Below are 21,883 nucleotides of genomic sequence, written 5' to 3'. Positions count from 1 at the left end.
ATGTCGCATGGAAACCTTTTAGCTAATTGCCATCGGAGATTATTGGCATGGCGTCTAGTCACACCTTCCTCCTATGTGACATTTAACACGAACAACTCATTGATCACTAACTCAACGATAATTGGCCAGAAGTGTTATATTGGGATATTGCTCAAAGATTTACGAAAAATTTAAGACTAAATTAACATTTGTACAATAGATTTTGAATTGAATTGATTTTTTTTCCTTTGGAATACCATTCTAATAATATCTCATTTGGACTCTATATGTCCTAGAAAACTAAGACTCATATACTAAATGGTTGCAAATTCAAGGCCTATTAATCGGGGGTGAGTAATTTCAAGTTCCTTATATGGAATCTATCCGTCGAAATGGGTTCTTCATTTTTTGGAACTTAGAACATTCCTACATACCCTAGAACCTACCCTAGGTTTCAAGGTATTATGGGTTCCTTTTCTTATTTTTTTCATTTTTTTTTCAATAGCAGCAATAATTTATAAAAGATAAACATGTAAAATAGTATAAATAATAAAAAGTTCAAAGCACTTGACATAAAATCTAAACTATAAAATTTCAATCCTCAATCATCTAAGAAAAATTGCTCCAAATTATAACCACCTAAAATCAAAAGAAACACCAATCATATTTAATCACTTAACAATAATTTTAAATTAAAATCATTGTCACTTAAACTTAAATTATAATTAAACAATCTCACCACATATATCCTTTCCACTTCAACTTGTAAACCAAGTTTATGTGAAGTAGGCATATTATAGTCCAAATTCAAATGGAGGTTGATAAGGAAAATATTAAACATTTTAAGTACTTTCGACCTACTCTTTTTATCTCAAGACCTAATCCAAAATAAAAATACCACTCAAAATTTTTAGTCAATACCCTTTTGCACTAGATCAAGCAGTTTCCACGTGTTAGAGACCTAAACTTAATCAATTTATGGAGCTTTGCAGCGTATTTCAAGTAATTAGATGGCTCTCTGTGTTGCCATCCTTGGGCTATCAAAAAGTGCTATTTATCTTTTTTAGTCGTACAACTCGTCATCCTGCATGTTCCTGTAATAGAGATTTTGAATTCATATAGTTTCAAAGCCAATATGTTCTTAGATCGGGGGTTAAAAACATCAATACCTTGTCTCAGAGAGAGAGAGAGAGAGAGAGAGAGAGAGAGAGAGAGCAGAAAGTTTATAGAGTACCAAATAGTTCGTGAATCTAATCTATCCACATAAACATCATGATCAAACTATGCCCATTGAGATCAAAAAGTTTATAGAGTACCAAATGGTTCGTAAATCTAATCTATCCACATAAACATCATGATCAAACTATGCCCATCGAGATCAAAAAGTTTATAGAGTACCAAATGGTTTATGAATCTAATCTATCCTCAGAAACATCATGATCAAACTATGCCCATCACTTAATCTTATGCTGGTTTCCAATGCAATGGCACGCATAATTTAGCCGTTGTATCAAAAGAAGAATAATTTCTTATAAAATGAAAATTGCTTCATTTTTATTTTAGGCTTTTCTCAATTCCCTCAATTTGGTCTTGAATCTCTGTTCGAATCTTAACTCACAATGCGGTTTTCTGTTTCCAATTCAGTTCTTGGGGGAATTGAAAACCGGTGATTCTAAAAAAAAAATGGAACCGGGAATCGGATCAAGGGCTTTGCGATTTGAAATTGACTTGGTTCTTCAATTTTCTAATTTTACTTTGAAACTATGCTCAGATTCTATTATTAACTCGAATAACCGCTGCCCTTTGCCACATCACATTGAGTACTCAAAACCCATTTACTATGTGAGGGTTAGAATCTCTAGGTAGACCTAGGATTTCCCCCATTAATTATATATGGAGCTATTCTCTTTTCTCAAATGCAACATGGCCATTAATTCTAGTCGTGGAAGAAACAGCAACGACAGTGATAATGATGACAAGAACGACTGTCCGGACCAATGACGATAAAGTCGTGTGGTCGAACCATGATTATAAAAGAAAAAAAGACTAGTTGGCTCCAATAATGACAATTATCATAGCAGTAAGAATAATGAATAATAACAAGGGTAATGATTATATGTTATTAAATAAGACCTACGACCCAAGACCGGTTTGGCTTATGTAAGGAGGAAGAATATCAAACTCTGGCGTTTCCTGTACGCTTGAACGGCGATTAAAATGAATCCATCATTTTACGTGCAAAGAAGTATTAGTTAGGGTTTCGCTACGATAATCGATGACAATAACTTTTTTATAAAAAGTAAGCATCATTTTTTTTTTTTAATATTCTTTGAAATATTAGGTGTCACACCTCATTTTTAATATTTTGAAAAATCAGCTTGCGGATAAAAAATCTCTTGTATAATTATTTTTTGGAAGCTCAGGAGAGCATGTTTTCATGCATTTTTTAAGTCAAATTGCATGGGTTAAAAAGCTAAATATTCTAAATGAGTTATATATACTTGCGATAGATTTTTCCAAGTGTAAAGACATGCTTCCATAGGAAAGATGAATCTTGCAATTCGTAGGCAAGTCCTCTTCTGACATTCCAAGATTGCTAGTAAAGAAAGTATCAGAATGTTCAGAGCCAGCAACTATGTATTCTAATCCTATTTTTGCACAGCAAAGTGCGTCCAAACAGGACACAGACCGCCAACGTTGTACTGTGCCTCCACATGTATATGCTCGAGGGATTTGAAGTTAGGTTATGCTGATTGTTTAAGTTGAAAGGATGAATGCTCATTGAATATTTCATTAAATCAAGATGTTGATATATTCACTCTCGCTAGCTGTTTAATCTTGTGAGATTAGCAATGGTCTGAGATAAGATCTACACCTTAAATTCGATAAGTTATTGGCGGGTGTGGATTTACATCAATTAAGGAGATATAATCATGTAAATCTGACGCCCCACTTACGCGTCTTATTAGAAAATTTAAATTTCATGGTGTTCACAAAGTAGAACTTCTTCAATTTTATAGACGAGTTAAAGGTTAAAGATGGGGGTGTTGGACTCATGCTAACCCTAGCTTAAGTTTGGTATAGATAGATACAAAAAGGCCTAGGGCCTTGGAAAATGATAATGTTTTTCTAATAACCACAGAAATTAAAGCGAGTGCCTTGGTTCATAACATGATTTGCTCTAAAAATATTCATAAAGAAACCGAATTCTTATAATCTATGATTCCGTGGCACTTTCTACGGAATAAAATCGATTTTTATGACTCCTCCTTTCCGCTTTTCAAAGCCTCTTGACTTTCAATTCCCTCCAGCGACGAAATTCAGCGATGAGAAATATGACAAAAATTGAACCTTTTCTCACTTACTTCCCCCTAATAAGGTTGCTCTCTCGTCATTGACAAGTGCCCCTCCACCTATTCTCGCTGATCCCGTGCCTTCTGTCCATATCCCAAATCCCACGGATAAACCCGCTAGATTCAAATCGCCCATGAGTGTGCAGATGAATTGACAGTCGAAATAAACAATCAGATCGCATTCATGACATAAGCTCTGGTCTTGGCTCTTCCATGTGCAGCAGGTGAGGTAGAGGAAAGTGGAGGTTGTTGGGTGTACGATGGTCATCTTCAGTATTTCTTTTTTTTTCTTTTTTTTCGAGAGCTTAGTCAAGACAAGAGCTAGGTTCGATAGTCAAATAGAATGGCGACAACCTTTTTGTCTTGAACAAATCCTAAATCGTATTATTATTGATTATGGAGCCTTTAAGTGGGCTGTTGTATTAAGAAAGTGGCAGAGTTCATCATGTTTCGGCAACTACATCCCAAATGATAATGATATTCAGTACATTAGAAAGATGTAAAGGAGTGGCGAGAAGGAGGGGATACGGATGATGCCCTTTTTTGGGCTGAGTGGAGTTTTGTGCCCTAAAAAAGAGAGAATAAGTTCTTATTCTTTGATGCCCACCCTCCTCTTATCTCTCTCTCTCTCTCTCTCTCTCTCTCTTTTCTTTCTTCTTTTTGAAGGGAATAAAGTTGCTATATACGCCCACAGAGAATTTAACACCCTCCTTTTCTTTGTACAAGAATCTACTCACAAAAAAAAAGGAGGAAAAAGAAAATTTGACATTCGTTGGGTTGTTGAGGGAGCGAGAGGCGTACTCGGAGAATTTTCTTGATATTTTCGACATAGTATCGTCGGTCGAGCAAGTGTGCTTCGATACCGGGACACGTGCATCACTCGATATCCGTTGAACAAGAACATTTGATTGTGCCATGGAACTAGCCATCCACATGTCCTGCGGTCTAGGGTTTTCTTATATAGCTTAGGACTTTGGGAGGGTGTGATTTAAGAAATTGCTAAGGAACATGCAAGAACATGGAGTACAGATGTTCTCCAGGCAGACCTAGAAATTCCCTTTTGCTCTCATCATTTGCGGTCAACTATTTGTTAAACATATATTGCTTCAGTGGGAATCCAAAGGGCAATGAGAGCGCTAATCACGACAGAAAAAAGCCACTCTCTCCTTCTCTTACCTCTCTCACCTCTGGTTCTCTGTGTCTGTGAAGAAAAAGGGCTGCTAAATGCACAAAGTCCACAACTGAAGAAAGTTAACAGCATGTTGAAAATGGGAAATATAGATAAATTATATATATGTCTTGCTTGCACTCGAATGCCTTGAAGAAGTGTCATTATTATGCATAGAGTGTTGAAATATGATAACCCACTTTATCTGCATTATGATGTTGTTAGGTGACCAGTGACCCACCAGTAATACCCAAGTCCTCATCTTATTTCATACTCTTGACCACACAAGATGATGGAAGAGAAGAAAAGTGAAAAAATAAAAATAAAAATTGGTAGTCTCAAGACTACTTTTATTAAGTACGGCCTTCGATATGTAGTTCTGTTTCAACACTCGTTCTTTGAAAAAAGAGAAGATTAATTTTATAGTTTGTAGCATGCAAGAGTTGGAACCTGCACAATTTTTCTAACCTTGAAACTTATTGCATGAGAATTCTATAGAGTGTGCCTACCGATAAGCCATTTGATACCACCTAAGTTTCTGTCGAGAAAAAGACTAAAGCCGGACATATGGTGCAAGAAAGGGTTTCTTCAACCTTCTAAGAGCTTGTTTAGTATGGATGGAGTAATGCTATAGTAACATTGTAGTTTTGTTGTGTTGTACGTGCGTTGTAACTCGTTTGTTTGGTGACGAGTGGTTTGAAGCAACATCACTTCGAAGTTAGATGGAGCAGCTTTCTCGAAGTTGACGTGAGGCGTCATGGCAAGGCAACAAAGAAAGGTTGCTAAATGCCTCACAGGATCAAGATGAAAACACCCAATTAGGCAATTGTAGCTTAGACACTCATAGCCGTTGTGCAAAGATGATACCGAACATGCTTTATATACACATTGAATGGTTCTATTTGGAAACGGGCCTAGCTGCTTCAGGCGAATATAGCTTAAAATGATAATTTATCTTTGAAGTTGAAGTACGAATATACAAGATTTTTATGAGATCCAAGCACAGGTATATAAACATCAGGAATTGTCACCTCTATGACGTATTATGCCATTTCGAATGGAGTGACTCATGATTTTGTATCGGTGGCCATGTCTTAAATTTCTTATTCAAATCCAATTTAATATGTTTTAAGATCGAGTCTGAAAAGCACGATCTTATATAATATCATTCTAACGTCTCGATACCTGGAAACATTCATTATATCGATTTCATATTGGGTATGTAAATAAGTTGGATAGATCGGACATATTCGACTTTCAATGAAAAGATCACCATATCACTTAGAGGTATAGCTTAGACAAATCAAATTTTATTAAGCTCATCCTTATTCTGTGTTGTCCCGTTTTGGGCCAAACTTGGACCACCTCCTTGAAAAATCGTAGCTTGCGGCGGGTCTTAAAACCTTATTTTCCATTTCTTTATTTCTTTTTTTTTTGGTAAAGTTCCATTTCTTTATTTCTTCCTATTTTCCTTCAGTGCGAAAAAACCATTAGCCGACACGTGGCCGATGGTCCATTCATCAAAAGGGGGGCTGATTCTCTGACTATTCCCTCCTTTGCTTCGAAAGATTTATATGATATATTCTTTGGCTGGACATGCATAGGGATTAGAGATTCTCTGACAGTTCTCCCAAAATGCAAATTTGTTGGTTACCTTTTTTATTTTATTTGATATCAAATTCTTTATTCCCTCTCCAAACCCCTATTATTTTTTGTGATCAGAGGAAAGAAAGACAAAAAAAATTTAAAAAAATTTAAAAAGAAAGGCATTGCTTGATTATGCAAGGCAAGGCATCTTGTTGGCAAAGGTATTGGTGTGGGCCCATAAAGAGGGAAATCAACACCCTCGAGGATTGATTGAGAGATTGGAGGAATCTTCTTGCTTTATGTGATGCTTCTCTTGCACCAAAAGTTTCCAAAGCCCTAAATCAAAAAAAGGAAAATGGTTTTGTACAATAAAAAAAAAAATGTCAGGAACAATTTGTGCAACTTGAAAAGCTCTATTTTTTTTTTTTTGTATGTATATACAAAACTTTGAGTGGCGAATCAAATGTACATTTTACAATTGATAACTTTTTTTTTTTTTTTTTTTTTGCAATTTATCATTATCTCTATCTTCTACAATAAGGGTACTGAACATTTCAATTCAAACAATCTTTTTAAGTAGAAAGAGAGAGAAAGCTAAAATCTTTTCATCTTTTCAAAAGATTCAAATTAAGTTTGTATTTGTGATATTATGATGTATATAGGGAGTAAGAGCTTTTAAAGTAGAGGTGATTACGAGCCTAGTAGCCCACTGGTTAGCTTCAATGAATTTAATATACCTCAATATTGAATAAAGTCCTCGATTCATAACTATGGTTTGAGCAGTGTTTTTGAGTAAATAATCAAATCAATGTATCTTATCTATCTCCCATTATGGATCAATTTATCAAAGACTAGATATCATTTCTCACATGTGGAACAAAAACTTTAACCTAGATATCTTGTTGCTCAAGTTCACTCTAGTTTAAAATCTTCAGATATGTTCGAATGATTTTAACTTTTTGCACCTAAAGACAAGAATGATAGTAACTCCAAGGCAATGCTCGTATTGGAGCCTCAAAGGAAAAAGCTTGCGATATCTTGATTTTAGCTATTTCTGTACCTTAAAATGAAATCGAACAATATGCGGAATGGATTGCCAGCTCCTTTAAGACCTTTGGGTAAAAAGAAGAGAAAAATGTAGCCCGTTGACCATAAAGCGTTTAAGTTTTTGCGTGTTATGATAGTTTCTTTATACAAATTGCCCCAAAAAAATGCGAGACAGTATAGGTCTGACAATGACATTATAGGTGGAACATAGAACAGCCTTGCAATGACATTATAGGTGACCTTGAATTTGTTCTCCCTAGAATGACTTTCAAGTATTCATCTAAATCCGATGGGCTGAATAAGCCCATTTGATAGTGAGATTGCCCGCTTCTTTCCTTGGCACTCTTTCTCTGCAATAGGAATTTTCCTGGATAGCCTTCAGACTTCAATCTCTTGGGCAAGCTTTCCCTTCAGATCTTGCGTGGAATTGGGTTACCCAAGAAATGCGAATGGGTTATTCATTGATTAGGATTCGCCGACAACGCAGTAAGCTTGCACGCACGAGGGGCACAGAAAGAAATCTCTTGATTTTTTTTCTGTTTTTCTGAAAAGAGGCAAAACCGAGTGATTTCTAAATAATGTGGAAGCAGAATAAAGAATGAAGTTGCAGAAAAGAAATAACAAAACTGAAAAGGCCCAAAAACAGAAACGTGCCCTAAACGATGGATTTTGAGACCCGAAAAGATTGCAACTGGGCAAACCAAATTAATCATGACGTAACGCTGGGAACGGTTTTTGCGAATTCGAATCATGGGCTCCGTAAATGTTAAGGTCGTTTATCGGTCACAGGACATATTCTTGTCCCCAGCCCGCCCATTGGATTTTTGCTTGTCCGAACACTCTGGAAAGTCTTTGAGCCGCGTCCACGTCAGTAGAATGCCTCGAAAAATGTAGAATTGGACTCCATAGCATCACCCTATACCGAGATTCCGCTATTGCCATGATTATACTCCAACACCACCAAGGTCACGGAACGACGAGTCTCCGCCACCACTTGCCGCCGCTGGAGACCTCGGCACTCGGACTCGAGACACTGGCGCCGGAGGTCGGGACCTCGACATTAGGGACCTTGGATCCGAGCCGGAGAACCTAGTGCTCAGGCCGGGGACATAAAAAAGCTCTAAAAGCACGGATCACTCTAAATAAAGCATTTTCGATACAGCAGAATTGTCATCACATATTAGAGATCCTTAAAACCCCAATCCCTCCATTTTGTGTGGGCTCTGTTGAGACTCCTCTATAAACAATAGTAAATGTGATAACTCAGTGCAGCCATTGAGAAGCTCCATGCCTTTGGTCCTCCAGCTTCCCCTATAAATATTATATTCGAGAGAACATAAGCAAAGAACCAACAAAGTGTAGGATTGAGACTGGGTGCCCTACACTTCAGTGAGTTACATTTAATATATTACATGTAATATGGTATTAAGATATATATTCTTTGACATATATAAATGGAGCGGGGCAGAATGAACAACTTCTATGTACACAAGCCATATACTGTCCCCGCCTCATGCCCCGCCGAATACACCTAGAGTGCAATTTTCGTGGGGAGAATTTGTTTGATTCAGTGCTGGGGCACGGATTCCCCTTGCCCATCCTTAGCCTTAAGTTGTCATCACCTTACTAGTTTTCTGTGATGGAAATGTCGATGTATAAAATATGTAACTTGTCAGTGTGCTAACGGTTTAAGACATATTGAGAAAAATCTCACCTAATATTTTGAAAATGACAAAATAATCAAAGTTTACTAATATGCGTATTTGAGTGTGCAGCACGAACAACTTCCATGTACACAAGTCATAAACAAGTAGTGTTAATAGCGAGATGCCTCAAGCATAGAAAAGCCTTTGACTTTGCAGAAGGAGAACAAGCTATTGGATGGTCTGGAAGGATCTTTGTAGAAGGAGAGCAAGCTATAGAACGCGAGTTCGTTAGAACTTAGATGCCCCAATGGAAGGTGAACGGTTTATATAACATGAGGATGTCAAATTACTTAGAAGAACCTGTTTGTAGAAGGTGAATAGATCATATTACGAAAATTTGTGAAATATCTGAAAGGACCATTCAGCAAGAGAAGTACATGCTACAAACGACGTAGATGATTCTATATACAAGCCTCCATGATCCAAATGAAAAGACCCAACTCTTTAGCAATTTAAATTGGACTTATTGGTTTGACCAAAAAAAAAAGAAAAATTGGACTTATTGGCATTTTGTAGCTATTATCAAGTGTTGGAATTTGCTAAAATTGGCATGGAGTTAATCAAATCGGTTTGCTATATATGGATAAGTAGAAGAGTCTAGACTGTATAAGCAGAGTGTTCTACTTGGGGGCTATCCTTTAATGCTTCACAGGATGTTTTGATGATCGAAAAAGGTTAGACCAACAGCTACTTGACTAGATAAAGCTTCCTAACGATTATTTTGAAGCTCGGAAGTCTATAAAAACATATCAAAATGGTTGGTGGGATTAAGAAGTTCATGAATAAGACTCTCTATTGCATCGATTTTTCTTGGTTTCCTTTATACAAAATAGAGTGGTTTTTAATTGTAAATCTCTTAAGAGAATGTGATTGTTTATAATATGAAAAGAGAGTGATAGAGTATTGTGAAGGTGCTCGAATTTGCAATAGCAACTCTAGACGCTTCAAGTAAAAGTAGAACATTCTTCACAGGCTGCAATATCTCTTAGATTACACAGTGAATTCCAGTCTTGTTGAGGCTGTTGGAATTTGGAGAGTAAAGTAAGACAAATAGAAGAGTGAAATACTATAAACCTCATTTGCATTTCTTCTATTCCTTAAACTCTTTCAATCTTTGCTTGATAGGAGACTGTGATTCTGCATAAGCATATAGGTTTTTACGACATTGATGTTCCTTTTACATACTATCCATCACGTATCTCAAGTTTCCTAAAATAACCAATTTACCCCTTCTCGGTTGGCATGCCTGGTCCATTACACATTTAGCTATGTTTCAATTGATAGACTACAATTTGCACATCATGTAATTGTCATGGTAATAATGCTGCAGGAAGAATATTGTCTCCCACATGGCGTATGCATGAAGTCATTGTGCAGTTTCATGCGTTACACGGCTTGCGTTAGATGAATGCATACTAAGAGTGGACTAGCATGCTAGATCACCACGCACAAACTCACTTAGAGAGAGAGAGAGTCAAATCCCAAAATCATAATTGAGGGCAGCCTTACAATTGCTAGACATTATTAAAATGGTTCTTGAATTTTGGTCTAATATGCAATATCATCATTAAATTTTTAATTTATTTAATGTGGTCCTCAAACTTCGATTCAATATTAAATGTGATCCCTGAAGTTTTAAACATTTTCATGTAATTTAGAGACTACATTGAATATGCATTAATAGTTTATGGATCACATTTAACAAATTAAAAGTTTTTGTACGATATTACTTATTTGACCAAGTTCAAAGACCACATTGCATCGATGAGAAGTTTAAGGACAATATTACACATTAAACAAGATTCAATGACCATTTGTGCTACTATCCATAAAAAAAGAAAAAAAAGAAAAAGAATAGTATCTCTTTCCAGTAAATGACTTTCAAAATTGTTCTAAGTGAAATCCCCCGGAAACTTTATGATTTTTTTCAAAAGAGAAGATACTATCCATGTATCAAAATAATACTTAAAAGGCACGCAAAAGGCTTTCAAGCATAGCAAAACCCAAATAGTTGCAGAACAAAGCAAAAGCTAGAAAGCAAATAATAAAGCACAGTCTGCATTCAAAAGCATAGTCTTGGAAAAAGCCAAAAGAAAAAAAGAAAATGGAAAAAAACAGAAAAGGTGTCGCAGTGGTTCCGAGCATATCATGACAACGGTTATTTATGATGCGGTCGTCTTTCGTTGTGCATGGCATTTGGTCCCCCTCAGATCTTTTCTTTCAAAGGAGAGTTCAGAAGATCTCTGAAACTCCAGTCGGACCCTTAAATAGTCTGCGAATGATCATGTAGTAGTTTGATGAATTCGTTGAAAGTTGTCTGCCGTTGTGAGGTGCCAACCCTACGTTCCTGGAGATCAGAGTACAACGAGTCAACTATGTAGACAACGAAAACAAATATCGAGCTCAATCCAACTGCATCAGAGAGAGAGAGAGAGAGCCTTTTCTCTCATTGTGATTCTGTTCACCTCTCTGGGGAAATGCTTAAAAGCCTCCCTTGCATATTCTTCCAAACTCGCTGTTCCCGCCAGCTGATCAGCACTTATGGCAGCCGTACAGAATTCTTGGAAATCAAACTTTGCTCCATATGCCAAATTAGAAACCTGACACAACCATGAAGGCAATTTTTCCACGGTTAGATATTTTTTTTTTTTGAATGAGTTCTCTGTCTGCATAAACCAACTAATGTGATGATAGGGACTGTTGTTAACAGTTGCTCTCAGAGCACTTGTTAAATATACATAAGGTGGAAATATTAGAGTTTTCAAGCATTAATCGTGCATATTACCAGAACAGCTAATGCATTGCTATTTCTTTGCATTTCCATATTTATCATGCTAGTTGTTTGTCTGCATAACCCAAGTGCTCCGGATAAGTTTTCAACAACATCCCACTGATATTTTCAAGCCTTACCTCATTGGCATACTCAAGAGTCCCTGAATGCTTCATAGCCTCGGTAGACCTCCTTGTCACAGCCTGGTAAATTGACACTAGTCACCATGAATTCTCAATTGAGAAATAAAAAAGAAAAGCAAAACCAATGAAGTGCCACAAGCAATAGGATAACAACTGACCTCCTTAAAATCCTGCATCAAAATAAAACCCTTTCTCCCGCCTAATATTTCAAACTGTTTCCTGAGGTAAGCTAGCTGAGCCTTTGTCAATGTCATTACAAGAGCCTGCTCCAGTGGTAAAGATTCATAAGTTCAGTTCTTAGAACAGTAGGCAAAAACAGTCACAGACTCGCATCTGATTTGAAGGTGGAGAAAGAAAATCATTGAAAAGTGAAGAACTATGTCAGAGTGTATGATTATTCTGATGCAAGCTCTGTCTGTCCCCTGATTAGTCGAATCACGAAATTCAAGATGCAGCGTACAAGCAAAATTAGTCTTTGAGACAGCAGACAACAGGAGATAGGCAAATTCGGTAAAATCACCACTTACCTGCAAAGCTGCTTTTTGTGGAGGAGATGACCTCATATAGGCTATTACAAGCCTACACATCATCATATCTAGTGGTATCTTGACATCATGGTGAGAAACCAGCCAAGGAAGACCTAATGAAAATTATGGGAATTCGAAGATCAGATCAATATTAATCTGCAACCCTTGCTAGGTTTGATTAGGGATAAAACTTAGCAAACTAATAAGGCCAGGTTGCCAATTACAAATTGATTGCTATTCTTCTGTATGTTATTCTTTGTTTAAATGGCTCTATAGACTTACACAAAGCCTGGGCAGCCGTTGGTCTCCTTCTGTAATTCTTGTTCAACAATCTCTTCACAAAATCAATTGCCTCAGGGGATCGAAGGCCATGGGTCTTCATCAAAACTTGGCTCTTCCTCACGGATCGCCCGGAATATTTCAGATTGATTCTGCCCCCAAAAAGGGTGGATCACCACATAGTAACATATAGGCAATGACACCAATACTCCACATGTCTGCTTCAGTTCCGTAGGATGCATGTAGAACATCAGGAGCTACAGTAAATTCGCTTCCCACAAAATCCTTCAACCTGCCACCTGCAGAGATTTCACACATTAAGTCCAACTCCACACTGTCAACAGATGGGAATATCTTAAAGTTCAATCTGTAGTTCTAACCTGGATTTATATATTCAGAAATTCCAAAGTCAATGAGCTTAAGGGGAGAGTTCTTATCTCCTGTCGCAAAAAGAAAATTCTGGAAAGAAAATCAAGCTACCATTAGTAGACAGGATTGTTGCGGTTTAGATCACTCATTAGTAGGTAGGCAGGGAAGGCAAAGTACCCACTGCATTATTCCACAGTTATACACTATGATGGAACACCTCGAGGCTGGAATAACCTCATATCACACCAGTATTGGTCAAAACAATAACAATGACCTCATTTATCCAAAATCATGCATATTCCCATCCAAGGTCATTATTTTCTAATACATAACTATAATGAGAAATCAATGTAAATAATGGAAAAATCTGAAATCCCATGAAGAAAGTTTAAAAAGGGAAAGCAGTACCGTATCTAAAAGTCAAAATCTTATTAAGGAACATGATTGTACACTTTGAGACAGAAACATAAAGCTAGATCAGAACAGAGCCAATCTAATGTATCTGAAACAACAGGAGGATCAAGACATTAAACTTCAATGATAGTCTATGTTTCATGAATACATTCTCAAAAAGTATGATCAGCAATTGATCAATTACCTCTGGCTTTAGATCACGGTGAATAACTCCCTGGAGATGACAGAAGGCTACAACACTCAATATCTGAATGATAACAGCCTTTGCATCTTCTTCAGGGTAATCTTTATCACTATACAAGACAAAAATGGTTCCATCCTCTTAAGGATTTGAAAGGTGCACTTAAGCTCAACTAAAAACATAGTAAAACAAGCTTAGGATTTGATTAACTAAGCATTAGAAACACAATTTTACCTTGAAAATATTCTGTCAAACAACTCACCTCCTTGACACAACCTGGAAAACAGAGAATACACTGGATAAACCCCAAAAGTTTAATGGTCAAACATAAACTGACAGATATTTTGCTTGAGACAAATACTGAACAACCAGAAGTTCCATCGGTTAATATGTTTTTGAGTATAATCAACCAAAATTTACCTACTTACTGAGCACAGTCAAATAGGTCAAAAAATAGTTGATTCTTCAGTGCTGAATAACCATAACCTTCCCCCAATTCGTTGGGATTCTCTCAGTTCAGATGAACAGAATAATCATTTTGCAGGTTGACCACTCCTATGTTACTTGTAAGATTGCCATGTAATTTCCCCTCATGATCTGGTCTAACTCCCCTCATGCCAAAATCCCAACGCCAGACTTAATTTTAGTAGTAATTATGACATGTTTTATACTGAGAAGCTCACAGCTTCACACCAGAAACAATAAAGATGACAGAAAACAGAAGCATAGGCACTTGGCACAATTGAAACATACTCCATGACTATGTAAACGTTGTCTCCATCTTCATAGGCATCATAAAACTGGATTAAGTTCTTATGTCCAATTCGTTCAGTTAATGCCCGCAAAATCTGCACTTCTCTTCTCACGCACTCTACATCAGTTGCTGTTGTCATCTGCAAAGTACAAAAAGAGATGCTTCAATAGTTCCTGCAGACAAATGCTCCAAAGCATCACATCCTTTGCAGCAACGCTGATACATACATCCCTTTCATCTTTCCATTTCCCGGGAATGTAAAGCTGCTCTATAGAGAACCTGTGGTGCGGCAAGTTCATACGATCAAGGCAACAGATCTCACTTTCTTGAAAACTTCACTGATCATCCTTATTTCTTTCTCAAGTGAAGTGAAATATGACTAATGGGCCTTGGAAGTTGAGTGTGTATGACTCAGTAGTTCCTTAGTATATAAAGCTCAAGGGATCCAAACTATGAAAATTCAACCATCGTATCCAAGGAGCATTTCACCTAAAATATCTCTTTATGACCTCTCAGACAGACTCCATCTACTAATCAGAAAAAAAAAATGGACTCCATTCCCAAACATGACATATATAAAGACACTGGCACAAATCAGGGCAGCGAGTGAACAAGAGATTTCTCCAAATAACTGGAATTACCCAAAATAAAGCAGTTGACTGAACAATCAATAATGAACAGTAACCATCACAGTATACTAGACACTCATCTGTCAACCACTAGCAGTTTCCACACAAGTAAAAGCAGGTATATTCTGATAGAAACCCGCACAAAAAAGAGGACCATCACAAATTTTTTGTTGATTCGAATACACAATGAAGCTACCTACTAAATAAGAACCAGAATCCATATAAAATTCTTTCAAGAAAAGGCAAATGACGCAGCAAGATCCGAAGAGGGAATACAAAAGAAAACGAAACCTTTGATTTACGGATGACTTTGACAGCAACTTCTTGGCCTTTCAAGCTGCCCCCCTTGGCCTTGGCAGAGCATGTGCGCCCAAAACCGCCCCTCCCAATCTCCTTACCCATCTCGTACTGCGCGGCGAACTGGTCCAAAAACCCGAAATTCTTGTCCAAACCAATCTCACACTCACGCCCTTCATGGGTTTCGATGGGTATTCCGTGACCGGGGGGTTCCATTTAATACTGCAAATCCAATAAGCCAAAAAGTCGCTAAATAGGCGAGAAAACTATTGTTTATCGTTCGACTTGAGTCCCAAGAAAGAATGTTAACTGAAAAAAAAAATGGGAAGCTTCAAAACTTTTTTCTGTTTCCCAAGATTGACGAACACAAGAGGAAGTATTACAGCGGGTTTTGAGTTTCAAGGAGGGAACTTCGATATGAGATTGCAAGTTGTTTTTCTCTATACGGGTCCCTAACAAATTTTCGGATCATGAACCATTTGAAGGACAAAAGGAAGAGTTCTAGCAGATGAACTGAAGCTCTTCTCAACAAGCAGCTTCTCATTCTGATCTTCCCGGGAAGAGATAGATTTCGCAAAACCTTTCCGGAAAATACGCCACGAGCTAGCAATTCTCAGCAGACTAACTAGAAAAGCAACTTACCTCTTTTCTTGTTTCCTGGTCGAACCAAAACAAAAAACCCAGAGAGGAGGAGGAAGTAACAAGAAAGGGCGAAGCGCTCAGGCTTTATACAGAGGCGAAACCATCACTGCAAAAACCGACTCCAAGCATTTCATATGCAAAAAAAAAAAAAGAATCTTCGAAAAAGTACCCGCGGCTGGCGCGTTCCACGACTTCATCTTTCGTTTGCTGGCTTCGCTGGACCCGGGCGGGTGGGAGCAGAGGTGACGAGATTGGAACGTGGGAGCTGACGAAATTGGAAGGTGGGACTGACGTTCGGTCAAAACAGAAAGAAGAAAAGCCGTTTTGTGCAGGTGTCATTCGGGGACGATTCGCTCAGACAAAAGCGAGGAGTCTTTACTACCGACAGTCGCCAATCCTACGAAACTACTCCAACCCACGGTCTTTGCTTCACCACACCGTCGCACAAGCCTCGCCGCCAAAGCATCTTGAGGAGGAGCCCCCATCACCGGAGTCTGCGGAGAACCGCACGCCAACACAATAAAATAAAATGCTGGATCACTACGAACGCCGCCGAGCGCCGGTCATCGTCCTGTCCGAATTCATAAATATCATCTGCTGAATTGGGTAAGAAGTTAGGATATTTTTTCTAACTTCACAATGTGCATATGTATGTAGTTGATACCTTGGATGGTGAATACCATATTTTGTTTTGTTTTGTTTTGTTTTTATATTATCAAAAAAAAAAAAATCTTAGATAAAATTAGGGTAGATTTTAATTGATAATTTTGCATGTTAAGATAATTTTGCATATTTAATATGATTCTAGATAATCTCCAGAGATCTATTAGGATAAAGTTTTGGATCTTTTTATTGATAGATTACATGTTAAGATAGAGATTATCTAATTAGAGATAACATCTAATTTAAATTGGGACTTGACCTAATTTAATCATTAAATTGAACTATACAATAACATAAACTTGATCAAGACTAGCATTACGTCTTCACAAACAAAACCATCACCAAATTGTGACCTTCGTAATCAAAAAGCTCAGATTGTTAAGATAAAATCTCAAACTTGTTAGTCTTCGTTTATTTCACAAAAAATGTGACATTTTCTAATAAATATTTTCTAAGAAATTATTTTTATTTTTTATTAAAATTTGAAAATGAATTGGAAAATATTTTTCACCAACGACATAAAAATCTGATTCAATTTTCTTGAGAAAAATTACAAAAATTCAATTTTTTTCCTTCTTTCTTGGCAAGAGACGAGCTTCCCTCTCCTACACCGTGAAACACGATTGCTTCCATGCCTAGGACTTTCGGGTGCGTTTGGTTGGGCGTTTAAAGCCCCTTCATGCACAAGAAAGCCCTTTGGAGAAAAAAAACGGGGTGTTTGTGCCATTTTCTAATGAGCTTTGAGTTGAAAGTTGGCGCTTGGAAATCTTTGGGAAGCTTCAATCTTTGTCTCTACTAGCATTGAGCTTTCAGCATTTTCAGAATGCTGAAGGGCTCCATTAATGAAATTTTGTGGAGTTCCTTTTTTACCCTAAAAAATCATCGGAAACCCAAATTTACCCCTTTCTAAAAGAACAAAACCAAGGGCTTTCCTTGCAGCTCCTCCAGAAACGCTCACACTCCAGTCCTCACGCTCACTCTCTCGAGAGCCCCACGACAACGCCGACTTCAAATCCGCCAACGAAAAATCTGGGTTTGTTTCCTCTGCTTGATTCTTCTCCTCATCTGGGTTTGTTTCCTCTGCTTGATTCTTCTCCTCATCTGGGTTTGTTCCTATTTCGATCTTCTGAAACGGAGGACGCAGCAACTCACAAATCAACTCCTCCCTCCCTCCGACGCGACCACTCAGGCCATCGCCTCCGCTCGATTCCCTGCACCCTCGCACGTTTTTCCCCTGCTTGTGGGTAGTGAGGTTCGGGCAACCTTCAGAGGCCCGTGCTTTCTCTCTCTAAGCCTTCTTGGGTTGTCAGGACGGAGGCAAGTTCCTCTTTTTGTCTATCGAGGTGACCCTCTTTGTATGACGCGTTCCACCTTCCTGCCCTAAATTCGCACTGATTCTAGCATTTCATGGTTGTGATGGTCGCAATCAAACGTGCACAGGGAGGCTCGAAAGAAGCCAAAACCCCTTGCGTCGTCTGCCGTTGGAGTAGAAGGATCGATTGTCACCGTTGCCGTAGAAAAGGTCTCCACGGAAAAGGTCTCTCTCTCTTTCTCTCTCGGTGGCAAACCCAGATGGTTTGGTTAGATATCAGCTCAGGTTATTGGTGAAATCTCCTAACTTGTTGCAAGTACATACTATTGCGCCGAGGTCTGATCAGAATAGAAATGTTGTTTGTGAGAGATCTGCGCGTGCAACACTGTTGCAGGTGTTTGCTTATAGATATCTCGTGGGGATGAACTTGATTAGTTTCCAAATGTGAGGGCATAGATTGACCTTATGCATTGTTCTTGCAAGAGAGATTCCATATACTTCTCTCTTTTCGATACTGGCAGCTGTTAAATTCAGGCTTGCCCTATCTAAGATGGGAGGAAATATCTCTCTAGTTGGATAGTGAGGAATTGAAAAGCATGAAGGCTACTGCTACCTAGTGAATTGAAGAAATCCCATTGCATTACTAGTGAACCGGTTCAGACTTATGAGTCATGGACCACAAGTTATGGTGGCTTGATAAGAGGGCGAAGCTCCAGATATGGTCAAGCGCTGATAGTCTACTCTTTTCCAAGCAAAGAGACCACTAGGCTTATGTTTTATAGCTTCCATCCACATAAGAGTCTGTATGAGTAGGTTTTGTTGTAATTACGGTGGTCTTCTTCAATGCTGCTTCTTGTTCCATAACAAAACACACACTGCATCGCCATGACTTCCTTGGAATTTCACCTTTTGTCCCCTTGCTTATTCTGCATCATCTGGGTTTGTTGTGGGGTGTAAGGGGGTCGACAAAATTACAGTGGCAAGTGTGCTTTCAATCAGAATGAGAGCATAGATTCATGGCGTTTCGGTATTCTTTTGGCCACTTAATTAAGTTTTCTGCGATTGGTAGATTTCTCTTTGTTTTATTTACTGCTTTTGTTGGGTGTTCCTCCGCCGAATCCTCGTATTATTTGCTGTTGTAAAGCTGATCGACCAACGAAATTGAGTTCACCTAAAATATCAGTTATATTCAACAACTGTTAACTATTTGACTCCATTTATTCTTGGTGAGGTTTTTATGTCTAGGTCAGCCCCTTTGTGCGGAGGGTGGAGTGGGCATTGAAGCTCAAGGGCATAGCCTACAACTGCATCGAGGAAGACATCCTCAACAAGAGCGCTCTGCTTCCGTGGCTCAACCCTGTTCACCAGAAAGTCTCTGTCCTCGTCCATGGAGGTAGAGTCCAGAGCAGTCTGCGAGTCCAGGAGGAATGAAGCACTATGTCAATTATTGCACCTGCTCCTTGTTCGGTGCAGAGAATAGCTTTGCTTGCCCTTGTTTTCCTTATGAGCTGAGCTTTGGATTTGTATTTAAGATTGAAGAGTTAAGTATGGATCGTAATAATGTGGTTTAGTGCGGTTTTTGAGTTACTCTGCTCCTGTGTATGATTTCACTCTAATCTTAGATTGTTGGTTGCACAAATTGACAGTTGAAGCTCCCATTGCAGACGAGTAAAATTGCAAATTAATTCCATTGCTTTGGTTGCACGTCTAGATTTGGTATGCTAAGCAAAAGAAGAACAGGCCAAAAGGATCCACTATAACCATGGCAACTCCAATTTCCAAAAGTTTTCGCTAGAGTTACTTAGGGAAAATCGTGGGGTCATGTTTTCGCACTAAGGATCAAAACATTAACTCATTTTGCGAATTGTTCATTCAACCTTCTTTGTTTTTACTTGTGCCCGCCTCTAGATCTTGCATAATAAGTTTATACCTCAATGATACGAAGCAATTCTATGGTTTTTAAAGACAATGAGCTTCTTTCCTCAAAGCATATGTTATCTTGTTTTTATTATAATGAAAGTATTATTCTTGTAATTTGAAAATAGAGTACGTAAATTTTTCCATTTGATTTTTTTAGTAAAAGAAGAATTTTAATTTTAATAAAATTGTTTACACAACATCTTTAACATGTTTGTCAAATATAAATTAAAAAGTCACAAACTTTATTTTTAAAAATTTTAAACAAATAAAAATTTAAATATTTAGATTAATCACCAAAGGGGCTTTGCAAATATGTTGTCTACCAAACACATTCATCTCAAAGTTGCTTTTTAAAGCCCAGAATTCTAAACATCTTTGCATTTCCAAAGTTCTTTAAGCTAAACTGCTTTGCATTCTCCCAATGAGCTTTCAAATGCTCAACCAAACACACCCTTCGTTTCCATGGAAGTCCAATCCCATAGCTCCTTTCTCCTCCCCATCATCACTGTCGGCAACTGTCCACTTAGGTACTTTACCTCAAACGCCGGTTCTCTCAACAGCCCTCCCCCTTCAAAGCTATTGCCGTCTCCAATAAAATAATAATATTGTTGGGAAAATCCTTTATAATATTTCGAATATGACAAACTAATGTATTTAATGATTGAATAACCAGTGAAAGATACACAAGCCATTATATAGATGATATTCTAATAGGGACATCTAAAAGATATGAGTTCTCTATCAATTGGTGAACAAGGCATTAGGCATAAAAATGTCTACAAGCTGGAGATACCTAAATAGAAGGTGAACAAGCTTAAAGCATGGAAGTACCATGGATATGTGAATAGCAAGGTGAACCACGACATTATAGACAGTGACATGAAAACAAATGCTTTGAAATCGAGAAGAAATCATGTCGTTAGTATGGCAAACGTCTAAAAGATTTGAGTTCTCTATCAATTGGTGAACAAGGCATTAAGCATAGAAATGTCTACAAGCTAGAGATACCTAAATGGAAGGTGCACAATCCTAAAACAGGAAGTTTAGTAAAGTTTGGAAGTACCATGAAATGTGAATAGCGAGGTAGAACCACGATGATATTATAAACAGTGACATGAAAACAAATACTTTGAAATTGAGAAGAAACCGTGTCGTTAGTATGGCAAGTCACTCTTGCCTTCAAATTTGTTTGTGATAAATTCATTACAAGTTCTATAACTTGTCATGAAATGTAATTCAGTCTTAAAATTTTCAAAAAAGTTCAATCAAGCCTTAAAACTTGTCACAAAAGTTTAATTGAGTTTTAGACCTTTCAAAAAGTGTAAATAAATTCTAAAACTCGTCAAATTGGTCCCGTAGAGTAATTCCATTGATTACCCTTTTTAAAAATCTTAAGGCTCAATTTCACTTTGGTGACAAGTTTGAGAAATTGATTGTATTTAAAAATTTGCACTTTCGTGACAAGTTTTAAGACTTGATTGTATTTTTTGAAAATTTACACTTTAATGATAAGTTTTAAATCTCATAGTACACTTGTCCTATCCCAGTTTGTTTTCTTTCTCTACAGTGACTTCGAATTTTCAACTACATGCAATGGGCTGAAAAAGCCCAGTACATTGTTACAGTGAGATTGCCATTTGTTTCCTTGGCCCAACCACACGCATCTATCTGTGCCACTCCTAGTGCGCGGTAGGAATTTCCTGGATAGCCTTCAAACTTCAACTTCTTCGCCAAGTTTTTTTTCTGATCTTGTTTGGAATTGGATTACCCGAGAAATGCGAATCCAATTACCTCACGTTTGGTAAGACACCTGGTCGAATACGATTCACCGACACAAAGGAAATGAAAAGCACCGGTAAACACTCGCAAAACACATGCTCAAAGCATGGAGACAAATGTCTCGATTGTTCTGTATTTCTGAAAAGAGGCAAAAACGAGTTCTTACAAAGAACATGACATATACATAGCGTTTCAACTCTAATTCCTAGAAGAAGAAAAAAAAAAACTCAGAAAGGCCCGAAAATAGATTAGTGCTCCAAAACGTGCTTGACCGATGGATTTTCAAACCCGAAACCGCTGCAAATGGAGGAACCCAATTTGGCCACACTATAGCGCTTGGGACGAGCTTTCCGAATTGTCCTAA

The 21,883-nt window shown here is 37.8% G+C and overlaps 2 protein-coding genes across 2 annotated transcripts; one reads left to right on the top strand and one right to left on the bottom strand.

The window, feature by feature from the left end:
* Positions 1–10,805: 10,805 nt before the first annotated feature.
* On the bottom strand, positions 10,806–15,993 carry LOC104425379 (CDPK-related kinase 1). The gene is given in 14 exon segments (XM_010038064.3): positions 10,806–11,187; positions 11,306–11,440; positions 11,751–11,813; positions 11,912–12,016; positions 12,281–12,393; positions 12,563–12,636; positions 12,638–12,729; positions 12,731–12,858; positions 12,940–13,018; positions 13,527–13,635; positions 13,758–13,799; positions 14,277–14,416; positions 15,198–15,425; positions 15,846–15,993. Coding segments are annotated over 13 exon segments (1,386 nt in total). The 5' UTR covers positions 15,420–15,425; positions 15,846–15,993; the 3' UTR covers positions 10,806–11,103.
* A 1,248-nt stretch (positions 15,994–17,241) lies between these two features.
* LOC120286225 lies at positions 17,242–19,407 on the top strand. Its single transcript, XM_039300362.1, has 5 exons — positions 17,242–17,259; positions 17,422–17,541; positions 17,578–17,825; positions 17,949–18,045; positions 19,066–19,407. Exons 1-5 carry the CDS (start codon positions 17,242–17,244, stop codon positions 19,249–19,251), a joined length of 669 nt encoding a protein of 222 aa, XP_039156296.1. The 3' UTR covers positions 19,252–19,407.
* The last annotated feature ends 2,476 nt before the right edge of the window (positions 19,408–21,883 follow it).

This window comes from Eucalyptus grandis, chromosome 1 (genome assembly GCF_016545825.1).
Source record: "Eucalyptus grandis isolate ANBG69807.140 chromosome 1, ASM1654582v1, whole genome shotgun sequence".
In the NCBI taxonomy this organism is placed as follows: Eukaryota; Viridiplantae; Streptophyta; class Magnoliopsida; order Myrtales; family Myrtaceae; genus Eucalyptus; species Eucalyptus grandis.
The sequence above is the reverse complement of the archived record's forward strand: the minus strand, read 5'-3'. Positions and strand labels throughout refer to the sequence as shown.

Excerpts from the sequence above, each read along its gene's own strand:
- LOC120286225 (XM_039300362.1), top strand. Across the intron at positions 17,542-17,577 it reads TCCGCCAACGAAAAATCTGG|GTTTGTTTCCTCTGCTTGAT; the intron begins GTTTGTTTCCTC and ends CTCCTCATCTGG. Across the intron at positions 17,826-17,948 it reads CTTGGGTTGTCAGGACGGAG|GGAGGCTCGAAAGAAGCCAA; the intron begins GCAAGTTCCTCT and ends AAACGTGCACAG.